At 43.3% G+C, this 15824-nt stretch overlaps 1 protein-coding gene across 1 annotated transcript in view; it reads right to left on the reverse strand.

Moving 5' to 3' along the window:
• Positions 1-15824, reverse strand: part of VWA8 (von Willebrand factor A domain containing 8) — a 668510-nt gene that overhangs the window by 20962 nt on the left and 631724 nt on the right. The window contains exon 42 of the mRNA XM_082247613.1: positions 645-770. Within this exon, the coding sequence (XP_082103739.1) occupies positions 645-770 (126 nt within the window). The remainder of the gene's footprint in view (positions 1-644; positions 771-15824) is intronic.

Consider the following 15824-nt stretch of genomic DNA (forward strand, 5'->3'; position numbering starts at 1 on the left):
TGCAAGTTCATTGTTTCATGTCCATCTTTGTAATATGCCTCTTACACTCAAAATGCATTTACAATTTACAAAAAACAAAAAAACTTTACTGACCTCCAATGAAGTAGGACGGGGGTCCCATCAACCATTAGTAGGGGAGAGGGACTTAAATAACACAGCTAAAGAGCACCAATGTTGGGGGGTTAATATCACTGCCACCAATGCTGTGGGTTTTTATTGTGGTCACTGACACCAATGGCACAAACTTTCTCTTCAGTGTGCATTGTAGTACATTGCAAAGATGCAGCAGAACCAAAGTTTTCAGGCGTTACAGTTCATTCATTTTTTAATAGGCAGCCTAATTTGACGCATGTGGGATGTGTCAGGGGCTGTATTTGAGGCCCTCTATTATTTTTAGATTGACCATTGCTGGTCTAAAGGCTTGAAATGGAGATGTTTTAATAGATTGCAAATTAGTACAATACATGAACAAAGGCAAACCACATTATAGTTTCCCCATTTCCATTACTCATTTTCATCTATAGTTTGCCAAACATGCCTAGTAATATATCACTGGAGCCTGGAAAGTCAGACATGGCTCCAACTTGTGGTCAGACACACCCAAAGAATAATTTTGGTGAGACATACACTGGCAGGCTACCTACTTCGGGCTCAAGCTCTCCACGCCTTTTGTAAATAGCTTTCTCTCCCGTCAGTCCATCAATGATTTTGGTATCATCCAGCTCTCCTATTGCTTGGTGTTTTAGCCACTGCCTTTCCTTGCCCTTTGCCTTCAAAACAAATACAAAGCAAGAAATTATGTATAAATATGGTAAAAGGCAAGATAAAAAGAATATGAAAGATGAACAGAAAAAGCATACCAAGTTATAAATCAAAAACAATAAAAAAAGAATAACATAATAATATAATATATTAGAAAAAAGTAAATTGCTACTAGTAGTCAGAATAAAAGTAGGAAATCTGTCAAATTTCTATTTTGGATCTTTAACAAAAATCTAAATTTGAAAGATAAAGATGTTTATCTTGGGTGTGAGGTTATGTAAGTGGTCATACGCTGAGTTGGAGTTCATGCACAAGAAACTTAACAGTTTTTAATTGGCTACTGACTAGCAACATAAACTGTCTTCTCCCCTAGAGAAGCTGTATAATGAATGATAAGGTTTAAAAGAGATAAATGTGTTACAAATATTCCTTAAAATAGACCTTGTACTAAAATAACAGCAAAATAATTTTAATTGAAAGAGTTAGTTTATCAAAAAGTTACATATCAGTTACTGATAAAACATCATGAGTGAAGTCACCCACTGTGCTTTTATTTCTGTTAGGGATTGCATTGTTAAGATTCATCTGTTGTGGGTGGAAAAACCTTTTAGGCTGCATTCACATCTGAGGGCCACGTAAACGCATGTTTTTGAGTGCATTTTTTGGTGCATGTTTCCACTCTACACGCATAGGACAGCCCATTGCTTTGACTGAGTTGCCCTATGGGCGTCAAAAAAAGCTCATGCATCTTTTTGGACATTGAGCTTTGCGTGATTTAAACTACGCGTTTTGACACAGGTCTGCTTGTTGTGTTTTGGGTTCCATTAACACGTAATGGTACTGCGAGTGCGGCGCATGTTTTTGTGTACAATGGGTATGAGAATTGGACCACGGAGCAATGGAAAAAGGTGGCCTGGGCTGAATAATTCAAGAATGGCTTGAGGAACACAAGTTTGAAGGGTTGACTTAGCCTCCAATTTCTACATCTCTCAATTCAATCAAGCATCTGTGGCATGTGCGGGAAAAACAACTCCAATCAATGAAGGCCCCATCTTGCAACTTACAGGACTTAAATGATCTGCTACTGATGGCTTGGTGCCATATACCACAGCATACCTTCAGAGGTCTAGTTGTATACGTGCCTCATCGAGTCAGGGCTGTTTTGGCAGCTAAAGGGGACCTACTAAATATTATTTGGGTGGTCAAAATGTTTTGGTTGATTAGTGTATAGCATTTTGCATAGAGCAGTGTATTCTCAAAGTACCCAGTATAAGTAGATTAACCAACTGCCGCCCACCCACCGTCAAATGACGGCGGAGCGGTGCGGCTATTGTTCTGTTGTCATATGACGTCGACCCATTCAGGCAGGGCAGGCACGCGATCGTGTGCTCGCCGCCCTGCACTGTCGGTGGCTGCGTGTCCCTGAGACACAGCGCCTCACCGGCAGGGGGGAAACAGCCAAAGGGCATGGCTGTTTCCCACGTGATCGGCTGTGATCGAATCACACCGCTGATCACAATAGAGACGCCCAGAAGAAGACCGCGCATGCGCGCTGCGCGGTCATGTCAGTGGCTCTGTGTTCCCTAGGAACACAGCTAGTCACTGGCAGTAGTAAACAGCCACTGACAATGGCTGTTTACTATGTGATCGGCTGTGAATCCATTCACAGCCATTCACAAAATGTAAATACAGAGCAGTAACTCACTGTTACTAGCTCTTCTCCTCTCACACACTGTTTCCAGTGTAAGGAGAGCAGAGCCAGAAACAGTGAGTTACTGCTCTGTATACCTGTCAAAGTAAAAGCACAAGAACCTATCCCCACACAGTCCTCAGCCCCCCCCCCCCCCAATTGCACCTGTCACCCAACAGTCACCTCATCAGTGCCCAGAAATTGCCTAAAAAAGATGATTTTAGCTTGTAAACACCAAGTGTCAAAAATAAGGCTACGTTCACATGTGAGCTTGGCGATCGCGGGCAGAATCACTGCGTTTCTGCCCGCGATCCGGAAATCATTGCAAATCGTGGGACGCCTGTGCGTTGCCCGTGATTTGCAATAGCACCCCAAACGCTGTGCGATGTTGCCGCGATTTCCGCCTGCCGAATCGCGGTAACATTGCGCAAACAACGCATGACACCGAAAAAAAGGTACAAGAGCTTCTTTGGGGCGTCATGCGTTGTTTGCGCGATGTTAAATTCATTAAAAAAATGAATGAATAAAATAAATAGGAAAAAATTAAAGCGCCCTGTCCCCGTTAGCTCGCGTGCAGAAGCGAACGCATACGCAAGTCCCGCCCACATATGTAAACGGTGTTCAAACCACACATGCGAGGTATCGCCGTGATCGTTAGAGTGAGCGCAATAATTTGAGCCCTAGACCTCCTATGTAACTCTAAGCTGGTAACCTGTAGAAATTTTTAACATTTTGCCTATGGGGATTTTTAAATACCGATGTTTGGCGCCATTCTGTGAGCGTGCGCAATTTTGAAGCAGGACATGTTGGGTATCTAATTACTTGGCATAACATTATCTTTCACATTATGGAAAAAAATTGGGCTAAATTTACTGATTTCTTATTTTTTAATTCAAAAAAGTGAATTTTTTTCAAAAAAATTGCATTTGGAAGACTGCTGCGCAAATAAGGTGTGATAAAAAAATATTGCTACGATCTCCATTTTATTCTCTAGGGTCTCTGCTAAAAATATATATATAATGTTTGGGGGTTCTAAGTAGTTATCTAGCAAAAAAAATGATTTTAGCTGGTAAACACCAAGTGTCAAAAATAGGCCCAGTCTTAAAGTGGATAAATGGACAACTTTGTGTGAAGTGCTACTTGGATGTTGGGCCTCTGTATGTGGCTAGGCTGTGTAAAAGTGTTAAACATGTGGTATCGCCATACTCAGGAGGAGTAGCAGAATGTATTTTGGGGTGCAATTTTTGCTATGTACATGCTATGTGTTAGAAATATTGCATAAATGGACAGCTTTGTGTAAAAAAATGCATTTTCATTTTCTTTCCACATTTTCCAAAAACTTGTGGAAAAAAAATGACATATTCAAAAGACTCATTATGCCTCAAAAATTATACGTTGGGCTGTTTGCTTTCCAAAATGGGGTCATTTTATGTATTTTAGGGTGCAATTTTTGCTATGTACATGCTATGTGTTGGAAATATTTCATAAATTGATAACTTTGTGCAGTGTAAAAAAAATGCATTTTCATTTTCTTTCCACAGTTTCCAAAAACATGTGGAAAAAAAATGAAACGTTCAAAAGACTCATTATGCCTCAAAAATTATACGTTGGGGTGTTCGCTTTCCAAAATGGGGTCATTTTATGTGGGTTTCCATTGTCCTGGTGCTCCAGGGCCTTCAAAAGTGTGATAGGTTGTCAGGCAATGATATGTGTAATTTATGCTCCTAGAATGCTGGACGGTGCTACTTGGATGTTAGGCCTCTGTATGTGGCCAGGCTGTGAAAAAGTCTCACACATGTGGTATCGCCATACTCAGGAGGAGTAGTAGAATGTGTTTTGGGGTGTAGTTGCAAGTATACATATGCTGTGTGAGGTGTGTGAGAAATAACCTGTTAATACGTCAATTTGTAAAAAAAAAAAAAAAATCTTAATTTTGCAAAGAATTGTGGGAAAAAATAACAACTTAAAAAAACTCACCATGCCCCTTATTAAATACCTTGGAATGTCTACTTTCTAAAAAAGGGGTCATTTGGGGGGGTATTTGTACTTTCCTGACTTTTTAGTGTCTCAAGAAATGAGATAGGCCTTCAGTACATCAGGTGTGATCAAGTGTGATCAATTTTCAATGATTAGCACCATAGCTTGTGGACTCTATAACTTTCATAAAGACCAAATAATATACACTTATTTGGGTTATTTTTACCAAAGATAAGTAGCAGTAAAAATTTTGGCCAAAATTTGTGAAGAAAAATTACTAATTTGCAAAATTTTCTGACAGAAACAAAGAAAAATGTGTTTTTTTCACAATATTTTCAGTCTTTTTTTATTTATAGCACAAAAAATAAAAAACCCAGTAGTGATTAAATACCATCAAAAGAAAGCTTTATTTGTGTGAAAAAAAGGACACACATTTTTTATGGGTACAGTGTTGCATGAGTAATTGTCATTCAAAGTGTGAGAGCGCTGAAAGCTGAAAATCGTTCTGGGCAGGAAGGGGGTGAAAGTGCACTGTAGGCAAGTGGTTAAGACTGCATTGAGAAAAAATTCTTTCTAGTTTACTTTTTCACTAAAGTCACATGAGTCAGGGCACCTAGAAATGTGTGCTGCAACCAAGCCTGAGGAGTAGAGATATTTTTGACATCACATATCACATGACTTGAACCCACCAATTCAGGGTGTGCCTGCAGAACATAACACTTATATTGTTTTACATGTTTTGTTTACATTACACTTTTGACAAAGCAACTACATTAAGGCTTCTTTCACACGGTCCGCCTCCGCAGGCGGATCCGTGTTGCTCAGTGGGGATCGATCCGCGATCCCCGCTGAGCCGGGCGGATGACGGCTCCGTCTCTGCTTGCAGAGCGCTCTCCTCCGCTTGGGGGATCGGAGGAGAGCAGACAGCTTGTCCGCTCTCATCAGATCCGCTCCGATTACTGAACGGATGGAAAAATAGGGTTTCCATCCGTCCAGATTTCAGCACAGGATCGGATGCGGATGGCAGCGGGTGTCAGCGGAGGTGACCTCCGCTGACACCCGCTGCCCCATAGAGCTGCATGGAGGATCCGATCAGATCCGCCTAAAAAACTGATAGGCGGATCTGATCGGACCGCCCGTGTGAAAGAGCCCTAAAGTGTAATATGTTTTGCTTTTACTCATCTGCATTTCAATAAAAGTCTTTGAACAAAAATTTAACTTTTTTAAGCAACAGTGTACCAAATAAAAATAGAGCAATACTTATTTAGGTGGGCAAATTGGTCATAGTGGTAATGTAGCAAACATTTTCATTTTACAACATTATTGATAAAAACAATACAAACAGTCATTTTTAACAATCAAAATAAACTTGAAAAATCTCTTTTTGGCCCTATTCACATATGAGGAATTGTGAAATCTGCTAAAAAAGTGCCAAAATGCGCAATGCATGTTTAGTTGCCATTTATTGTTCATAGCCCCTAAACATGCTAAAGAAAAGGGCTTTTTTCTCTTGCGTCAAAATTCCTGAAAAACATGTAAAAATGTGCTACTCAAAAACAAGCTAAAGTCAGCTCCAAGACAGGGTACATGAACTAATTTGGTGTATTTTTGGAGCAGCCTATTCAAGTGAATGGTGTTGCACCAGAAACTTGCAAAAAAAAACACAACAAATGCGACACTCCCATGTCATTCAGATGTGAATGAGGCCTTCATAATGGGAGTATCTCTTTCCACAACTTCTTGGATTCCCTGGATGCTTTGCAACTTCTCCTCTGCTGTTTCTAAGGACTACATATCCCATTATACCTTGATGCCTACAAGCTGTAATTTCTGTACTGACTCCACCAGCACAACACAGGGAAAGGCATAAAGAAAAGCAATTTTTGGCATGACATGAAACTAATTTTTAACTCAACTGAAATAATAAATGTGTTTCCCAAACTGCCGATCATTACCCACCAGAATAATAAAAATGTAAAAAATAAATAAAAGTGTAAAAAAAAGCAACAGTTTTTTCTGCCCCAGTCAAAACTTGTTGGAAACTAAACTTTAAATTCTGTTCAAGCAGTGGCGTAATCATAACATGCCCTGTGGGAAGGGGAGCCCCCCTGTACTCTCACTCACACTGCACCCATGGAGGAGACAAGTCTCAGGTGCTGCACCCATGCCTGTTACTACCAGCTGCATGGCCCGTCACAGGATTCTTTGTGACTCACAGTCACACACAGATCCTGCTGCTGCCTGGGCGCTTCAGGCAGCTATCAGGGGACTGGTTTGGAAGGCCAATCAGCCTAACATAAGCAGTATGTAAGCTATTGGAGGGGATGATAAGGCACTATATCAAATAATTTGCTGATGAAAATAGTATCATTAGTAGTAACCAGCATAGATTTATTAGGATTCGTTCTTGCCAGATCAACCTGTTACAATTTGATGATGAATTGAGCTATATTCTGGATAGAGGAAGGCCTGGGGATGTAGTGTATCTAGATTTCACCAGCATTTAAAACAGTACTCCATAAATGCTTAATTTACCAATTGAGATTGGTAAATTGGTGCAACTAATGCACACTGCTCCTTTTAAAACAAATGGAAGTGAGGAGGGAGAAAAGGGGCTCAGGAGCACACAGAAAACGAGGGAAGGCAAGAGAAAAAAAAAAGAAAAAAGGGCAAGAGAAAAAGAGGGCAGGAAGAAGAAATAGAGGACAAGAGGAGAAAAAAGAGGGAAAGAGGAAGAAATATTGCGCAAGATGAAAAAAAGAGAGGGCAAGAGGAAAAAAAAAAGAGAGGGCAAGAGGGGAAAAAAGAAGGCAAGAGAAAAAAAGAGAGCAAAAGAGAAGGACAGAAAGAAGAAAAAAATAGGGCAAGAGGAAAAAAAATAGGGCAAGATGAAAAAAAAGAGGGCAAGAGAGAAAAAAACCAAACGAAGGCAAAAATGAGGTAAAAAAAATAAGAACAAGAGGGAAAAAAAGGTGGTAAGAGGAATGGGGGAAGGAGAAGAGGGCAAGATGAAACAAAAAAAGGGCAAGAGGGAAAAAAAGAGGGCAAGATAAAAAAACAAGGGCAAGAGGGAAAAAACTAACGGGGGCAAGAGGCAAAGAGAGCAAAAGGTAAAAGCGGGCAAGAGGAAAAGAGGGGAAGAGGAAAAAAAAACAAAATAAGACAAGAGGAAAAAAAGAGGACAAGATGAAAAACAAAACATTCTCCTGATGAAGTCAGTTGGGTTTGACACTACGGGTCGGGACCGAGCGATAGGCTAAACCGGAAGTGTTGCTGGAGGACCAGGTCGCGGATTTTTTGTCTACATTTCTCTTGCAAAAAACTGGATTTTTGACTTACCATAAAATCTTTTTCTCTGAAGTTCATTGACTCCCCTATAGACATATGCCGGTTTTCGATAATTCGATATATCGCGGTATTGCATAGCCACGGTATTGTTATTGTGGCATTTTTAAAATACTGAGTTTCTCTGCTCCTGGGTCTGACTTGTGAATTGATACATTTCAGTGAGCTGGATGACTCATTCACTCACACAGCTAAAGCCTTTCAGCATTAAGTCTCCCAGTAACTATAAACAAAAATGATTACATTGTATCTTTTCCTTCCCTCTGCCAGGGAGAAAGGAAGTTTAACCTCTTAAAGACTGGACCTTTTTCTGACACTTGTTGCTTGCAAGTTAAAATCAGTTTTTTTTTTGCTAGAAAAGTACTTAGAACCCCCAAACATTTTATATATTTTTTTAGCAGAGACCCTACAGAAAAAAATGGCGATTGTTGTAATATTTTATGTCACACTGTATTTGCGCAGCAGTCTTTCAAACGCAATTAATAGACTTTAATGAATAAAAAAAAAAAACGTAACAGTAAAGTTATCCCAATTTTTTTTTTTGTTACACAGAGAATCGTGAGAGAATCGTGATCTTTATTCCAAGCTAAAAAATCGTGATTCTCATTTTGGCCAGAATCGTGCAGCTCTAATATATATATATATATATATATATATATATATATACACACACACACGCATAGCAGCCCACATTACATTATTATATAGCCATCAAGCAGTGTCTGGCCTACCTGGTGATGACTGGTCCTGGCGCTCTGATCCGATGGCCTGGTCTTTAAAAGGGGCAAATCCTTGCGATCCAGAAGTGGTTAAACCTGCAGGAGGACCGGTGTTTTTATCTATTAATCACTTTACTATTGCTTTAGGCCTGGTTCACATGTATGCGGGTTGGTGGTTCACATGTATGCGGGTTGGCGGTTCACATGTATGCAGGTTGGCGGCCCACATTTGCACAGGCATAGCAGCCCATTGATTTGAACGGGCTGCTATGCCCTCATTTTCCGCAGAAAAAAGGTGCATGCAGCATTTTTTTAAAATTCAGTGGCCTTGAAATCCATCCTGCTTTTGCACCATGCGACTAACCTGCAGTTCCTGCTCTGGCAAGCTTTCTGCATTTTTTGTATACGTGGGCACGGCATTTAAAAACAGTTTGCGTGTGCAGCAACGGCAGGTAAGTCGCATGGTGCAAAAGAAGGATGGATTTCATGGCCACTGCATTTTTTTAAATTCTGCATGCACCTTTTTTCAGCTGAAAACGCAGGCATAGCAGCTCAAGCCCATTCACATCAATGGGCTGCTATGCCTGTGCAAATGTGGGCCCCCAACCCGCATACATGTGAACCAGGCCTAAAGCAATAGTAAAGTCATTAATTGGTTAAACCTGCAGGAGGACCGGTGTTTTTATCTATTAATGACTTTACTATTGCTTTAGGCCTGGTTCACATGTATGCGGGTTGGGGGCCCACATTTGCACAGGCATAGCAGCCCATTGATTTGAATGGGCTTGAGCTGCTATGCCTGCGTTTTCAGCTGAAAAAAGGTGCATGCAGAATTTAAAAAAATGCAGTGGCCATGAAATCCATCCTTCTTTTGCACCATGCGACTTACCTGCCGTTGCTGCACACGCAAACTGTTTTTAAATGCCGTGCCCACGTATACAAAAAATGCAGAAATCTTGCCAGAGCAGGAACTGCAGGTTAGTCGCATGGTGCAAAAGCAGGATGGATTTCAAGGCCACTGAATTTAAAAAAAATGCTGCATGCACCTTTTTTCTGCGGAAAATGAGGGCATAGCAGCCCGTTCAAATCAATGGGCTGCTATGCCTGTGCAAATGTGGGCCGCCAACCCGCATACATGTGAACCGCCACCCCGCATACATGGAACCACCAACCCGCATACATGTGAACCAGGCCTAAAGCACAGGGAAAGGAGGAACCTGACCCTTTAGTGAATAAGCCTGTACCACCATCTGTCTGATCCACCGTGATATGGTCACAGCAGACGCAGCCAATCCCTTTCGAGGTCTTTCTGTGAGGACAAAAAGAGAGTCTGATTTCCTGAAAGATTCAGTAGCCGCCAGGTAAACTCTAATTGCCCGAACCACATCCAAAGAATGCAAGGCAATTTCCTTGGGATGCTTAGGACAGAGTGAAGGCAGCACAACGTCTTCATTCAGATGGAAATCAGAGACCACCTTAGGAAGAAATGACTGGTTAGGTCGAAAGTACCACTTTATCTCTGTGGACCACCAGATAAGGTGAACGGCAGGACAGTGATGCAAATTCAGATACTCTGCAAGCAGAAGTAATAGCCACCAAAAAGGCAACCTTCTGAGACAGTGTAAGCAGAGGAATCTCCCTAATGTTCTCAAAAGGAGGTTTTTTTAGGAACAGACAATACCAAATTAAGATCTCACGGAGGTAATGGGGATCGCCTCGGAGGAGCCATATGGCGAACGCCTTGTATAAAAGTACGAATCAAGGCATGCGTAGCCAAAGGTCGTTGGAAAAACACAGCCAAAGCCGACACTTGGCCTTTGATAGTGCCCAAAGCCAACCACTGTTCGACCCTTTTTGAAGAAAGGTCAAAATCCTAGCCACTGAAAAAAAGACGAGGATGCACCTTCAGTGATGTACGATGATAGATCTTCCTAGAAGTAGACTTTCTGGCCTTCAACAGTGTCGGAATCACCGAATCAGAAAGGCCTCTATCCTTTAACACCTGGCTTTCAACAGCAAAGCCGTTATAGCCAGCAATTGTAAAGCAGGATGGAAGATTGGCCCTTGAGACAACAGATCTTCCCTGAGAGGAAGTCTCCAAGGAGCATCGGCAACCAACCTTACCAGATCTGCGTACCAAGATCGGTGAGGCCAGTCTGGGGCCACCAGAATGACCACAATCCCTTACACCTCTATTCTGCACATAAGCTTCGGCAGGAGATTCAACGGAGGGAACGCATAGATCGGCCGATATTGACCCCAGGGAGCCACCGGTGCATCTGTGGCGTCGGCCAGATCTCGCAACCTGGCTACAAACCTCTGAACCTTCTTGTTGAGTCGAGAAGCTAACAGGTCGACGTTGGGAGTCCCCCACCAGACACACAGGAGATGAAACACCTCCGGGTGCAAAGACCATTCCCCTGATCCAACACCTCCGCCTGCCAGTTTTCCACACCTGGGATGTGCACTGCAGAAAGAGCTGGAACAAAAGTTTCCGCCAATTTCAGGATCTTGGCCACCTCCTGGGCCGCCAAGACACTGGACGCGACAACCTTCTAAATGATTTGTCCAGTGACTCAGGTAAAGCTTTATCGCTCTGAGTTCCAAGATATTGATCGGAAGTGTGGACTCTTCTACTGTTCAGGACCCCTGGACACACAGCTTCCCCAGCGCTCCTCCCAAGCACCTGTGGTTACCACAGTCCAATACATTGGGAGGAAGGACTTTTCCTTGGGTAGGGCTAATGAGTGAAGCCACCATAGTAGAGCAGTCTTTGTGTTGTGATTCAACCGAATCATAGTGTCCAAAGATTGTGGATCTTTGTTGCATTTGACAAGAATCTCCCATTGTAAGAGTCTTGTGTGGAACTGGGCAAACGGAACTGCCTCGAAGGTTGACACCATCAGATCCAAGGCCCGCAAGCAAGTCCGCAGAGAAGACAGATTGCCGGATAACAGCAGACGAATCGCCCCCTGCAACTTTTGCAGTTTGTCCAAGGCAAGAAAAACCCAGAGTCAGGCCCAGATAATCCAGTTTTGAGGATGGTACCAGGGCAGATTTTTTGAATATGATGTTCCAAACAAACTCTTGCAGAGTCCATACAGTGATTCTCAAGTCGCCCAACAGGGCTGAATGTGAGTCTGCTCTTAAGAGGAGATCGTCCAGGTACCCCAGTACCGTAATCCCCCCTTGTCGCAGTAACGCCAATACCAGAGCCAACACTTTGGTGAAGACCCTGGGGGCAGAGGCAAGACCAAAGGGTAACGCCACAAACTGATAATGCTCCTCTCCTACAGCAAAGCGAAGAAAATGCTGGCGTCCAGCGTAAATAGGGATGTGTAGATAAGTGTCCCTGATATCTATAGACGCCAAAAAGTCTCCTTGGTGTAGGGACGCCACTACTGTGCGAATGGACTCCATTCGAAAACTTCTGTACCCGCGCAAATAGGTTCAGAGCCTTGAGGTCCAGGATTGGACGTTCTTTGCCTTCTTTCCTGGGTACAGTGAACAGGTTTGAATAGAACCCCTGAAAGCGTTCCCGAAAAGGAACCGGCACAATCTCCCTTTGCGACAGCAGATCTTGTACCCCCTCTCGTAGATCCCTTAATCAGTCTGGAGATAGGCGTAGATTGGACAAGAAGAACCTGTCTGACGGTCAAGACCGGAATTTGATCTTGTAACCTGATCGGATCAGTTCGTGGACCCATTTGTGCTGAAACAAGGAAGTCCATGGTTCCGGAAAGAAGCAAAGACATCCCCCCCCACCCCAGATATGGGCGAGGGCATCCCTTCATAGAGATGAAGATTTGTCTGCAGGTCTGAATTGGCCTGTTCTCAGCTTACCTGACCATGTCTTCTTGGAGTCTCCAGAAGACCTAAATGGCTTAGATCCTTTCTCCTGCGTGCCGGAGGCATGAAAGGGCCGCCTGTGGGCTGTGAAAAAAGGCCCCCCCGTCTATTACGTGGTGACTTGCCCTTGGCGGATTGAGGAAAAAGAGTACAGATCTGATAGAGCCCTTTTTGAAGCCTGATCTGCAGACCAGCTTTTTAGCCACACCATGTGTCTTATAGCTACCCCCACCACGGACACTTTAGCTACCAGGGGGGTCGAATCAAGCGACACATAACAACATATAAATAATAGGGCTTGGATCATTTGGTCCGTTAGCTCCGTAAGACCCGGAGAGCGCTGTTCCGTTTACAAGCCACTTTTTAGTAACTTTGCCCATTCCGTAATGGTCTGGGAGACCAAAGTCACGAAGATCGGTTTTAGTATTGAGCCTGTATTGTAAGTGGCGGGACGAAGACTCAATCCATCTATCCACAGGGTCTGTAAAGACTGGAGACTCTTCGACTGGGACCACAGTAAATTTGTTCAGTCTGGAAACCGGATGGTCCACCTCGGTGGTACGGTCCATCCTGCAGACACCGTGTCCGCGAAGGGGTACCGCCTTTTAAAACGCTTGGGCCCCACTAACATCTGTTTGATGCGCCCCACTGTTCGTCGACAAGGGAAAACCTTGCCCGACTTCTGGGATTTGCGTGTGCCAAAAGACACCTGCGTCCCTGACGCTGCAGAATCATCCGCCATTTTAAAAGTTTCCCGCACTGACACTAAAAGTGCCTCCACCAGCATGCTTTCCCACGTGGCAGCAGATGAGGATATATCGTCCTCGCCATCCGAGTGCGATGACACAGATCCCTCAGGGTGATATACGTCCGCATCGGCCATATCTACCTCAGAATTTGAGGAGGCAGGGGAGGGCATAGTGTGCTTTTTACTAGTGGTAAAAAATATATATATTGGGGGGGCACACCCTAAGCAAATAATTCTAAGGTTGGTACTGCTAAAAGACCAATATATAAATTGAACAATATAATAGCGCACAAATACACCAAAAAAAGTTGCTTTCAAATCTTACAAGGCTACCTAAAAACACCTGCTCTTATTAAATAAATATGGGGATTTAGTCACACCATATGGCCATATTGTGCTTAAGCCCACCACTACGTCAAAGTACCCCATTTTCAGTGGGTCCTACACTATTCACAGAAAAGATAAATCCCACTTCTCAGAACCATAGGGCATACTCACTCCATGCATGGGAGAAGTTTGCTAGTTGCAGATTCCTCTGCTAAAACTGCAATGAAGGGACCCCTCCTATAACTACTCACAGGTGGAAAATGGTAATGAGGTATTGGTGTGGGAGAGTGGGGTGCTCCACCCAGAAGTCTGGTCAGGACTAAACATGTAACAAAAAAGATATTGGGGGGACCGCAACCGCAAGGAGGCGATCAATAGGTGAAATTTGTTCCTGGGACTCCATTATGAACCCTGGAAGGCCTAGCTGCTCCCTGCTGTCAAGCAATCGTGGGCTCCAAGAAAATTGATGCCCAATGCATTCCTATGGGGAAACCACAAAAACACGGCCGCCTATGCATTTCAATGGGGAAAAACATAATGAGGCAGGATGATTTTACAGGAAAATGGTGGCCCCCACGGCGCGGCAAGCGCTCTACAGGAACCTCTAAGGGGTCCAAAAGATAAGTGGCATTGAGGGGACCCCCACCAGGATTAACCCCTGGGAGCCTGGCACCTACTGAGAGGCCAGGGGAAATGAGGGGTAACCAAGGGTCTGACTTTCCCAGGGAGGGGCCCATGTCCACCCCGAGACCACCAGAGTTATGGGGGGACACTTACTCATCATACCAACAATATCGGGTGGGCACCACCCAGGACAGACTGCCTCTCCACTCTGGCTGGGGCTGCTGACGGCCAAGGGGTAGGCTGTGACTCAGGCCGAACCAGGTCATGTGCATCCTGGTGAGGTGTTTCACTCGCAGTCCAGCCCCCGACCATTGGGGCTCTGTTGTGGTGAGGCTATAACCTGCGAATCCCAGCCCGGCTGTTGATTGCAGTTCTCTCAGGAACCTAACTAGCTAAAAAAAAAAATGAAATTTTTAACAAAGGTTCCCTTTAAAAAAAAAAAAAGAACAAGCTAAGACCAAAGTCCCAGCAGGGAACTAGGTCCTACGCCTAAACTAGGCAGAAACAAACTGAAGGCTACAGCAGTGTGTGGGTGTATGCATGAAGGGACTGCCCCATAGGGCAGCATAACCCAATGGTCATGAACAATATGGAGCTGCGTCTGTCAATGAATGATAGAGAAAGTGAGTGTTTTTAGTCGCTTTTATTAATAAAATAATTGTGAAACTGTGTTACACTATGTGGAGCCTTCCTTCTTTCATACGTCATCCATATTGAGGTGATATCCAGACTATCCACCAGACCACTGCTGCCCAAACATCATCTACCATAGAGGGTCATCTACTGAGAATACCTCAGGAGACCCCCCACCCGAAGAGTTAAGCCTGTCCAGCTCATTATTATCTACCAAATGCTGTAACCTTACAGCTGTAAGGTGAGGGAATAGCACACACAGAGGTGTTATCACATAGGATAATTGAGACATCAGTCACTTGTCTATTTGGTGTTGGGATTCTACACAGACCTACTTTTAGAGTCCACTACTCCACTGTTATATATATATATATAAACATTTTTTGAGGTTTTATGTTTTTACTGATGGACACATATTGATCACTTTATGATTTCTATATGATTCTTGATGGATGATTTGAGTGTTGATTTAAGGTTCACTAATTTACTGTCATCTACTGCCTTGTTTGATATATTGCACCCACTTAGTGCACGGTTATATATTTTGATGTACAGCTGCAAGAAAAAGTATGTGAACCCTTTTGAATGATATGGATTTCTGCACAAATTGGTCATAAAATGTCATCTGATCACAACAATAGACAATCACAGTCTGCTTAAACTAATAACACACAAAGAATGAAATGTTGCCATGTTTTTATTGAACACACCATGTAAACATTCACAGTGCAGGTGGAAAAAGTATGTGAACCCCTAGACTAATGACATCTCCAAGAGCTAATTAGAGTGAGATGTCAGCCAACTGGAGTCCAATCAATGAGATGAGATTGGAGGTGTTGGTTACAGCTGCCATGCCCTATAAAAAAAACACACACCAGTTCTGGGTTTGCTTTTCACAAGAAGCATTGCCTGATGTGAATGATGCCTCGCACAAAAGAGCTCTCAGAAGACCTACGATTAAGAATTGTTGACTTGCATAAAGCTGGAAAGGGTTATAAAAGTATCTCCAATAGCCTTGCTGTTCATCAGTCCACGGTAAGACAAATTTTCTAGAAATGGAGAAAGTTCAGCACTGCTGCTACTCTACCTAGGAGTGGCCGTCCTGTAAAGATGACTGCAAGACAACAGCGCAGACTGTTCAATGAAGTGA

Source organism: Pelophylax lessonae (genome assembly GCF_965119305.1).
Source record: "Pelophylax lessonae genome assembly, chromosome: 2".
Taxonomy (NCBI): Eukaryota; Metazoa; Chordata; class Amphibia; order Anura; family Ranidae; genus Pelophylax; species Pelophylax lessonae.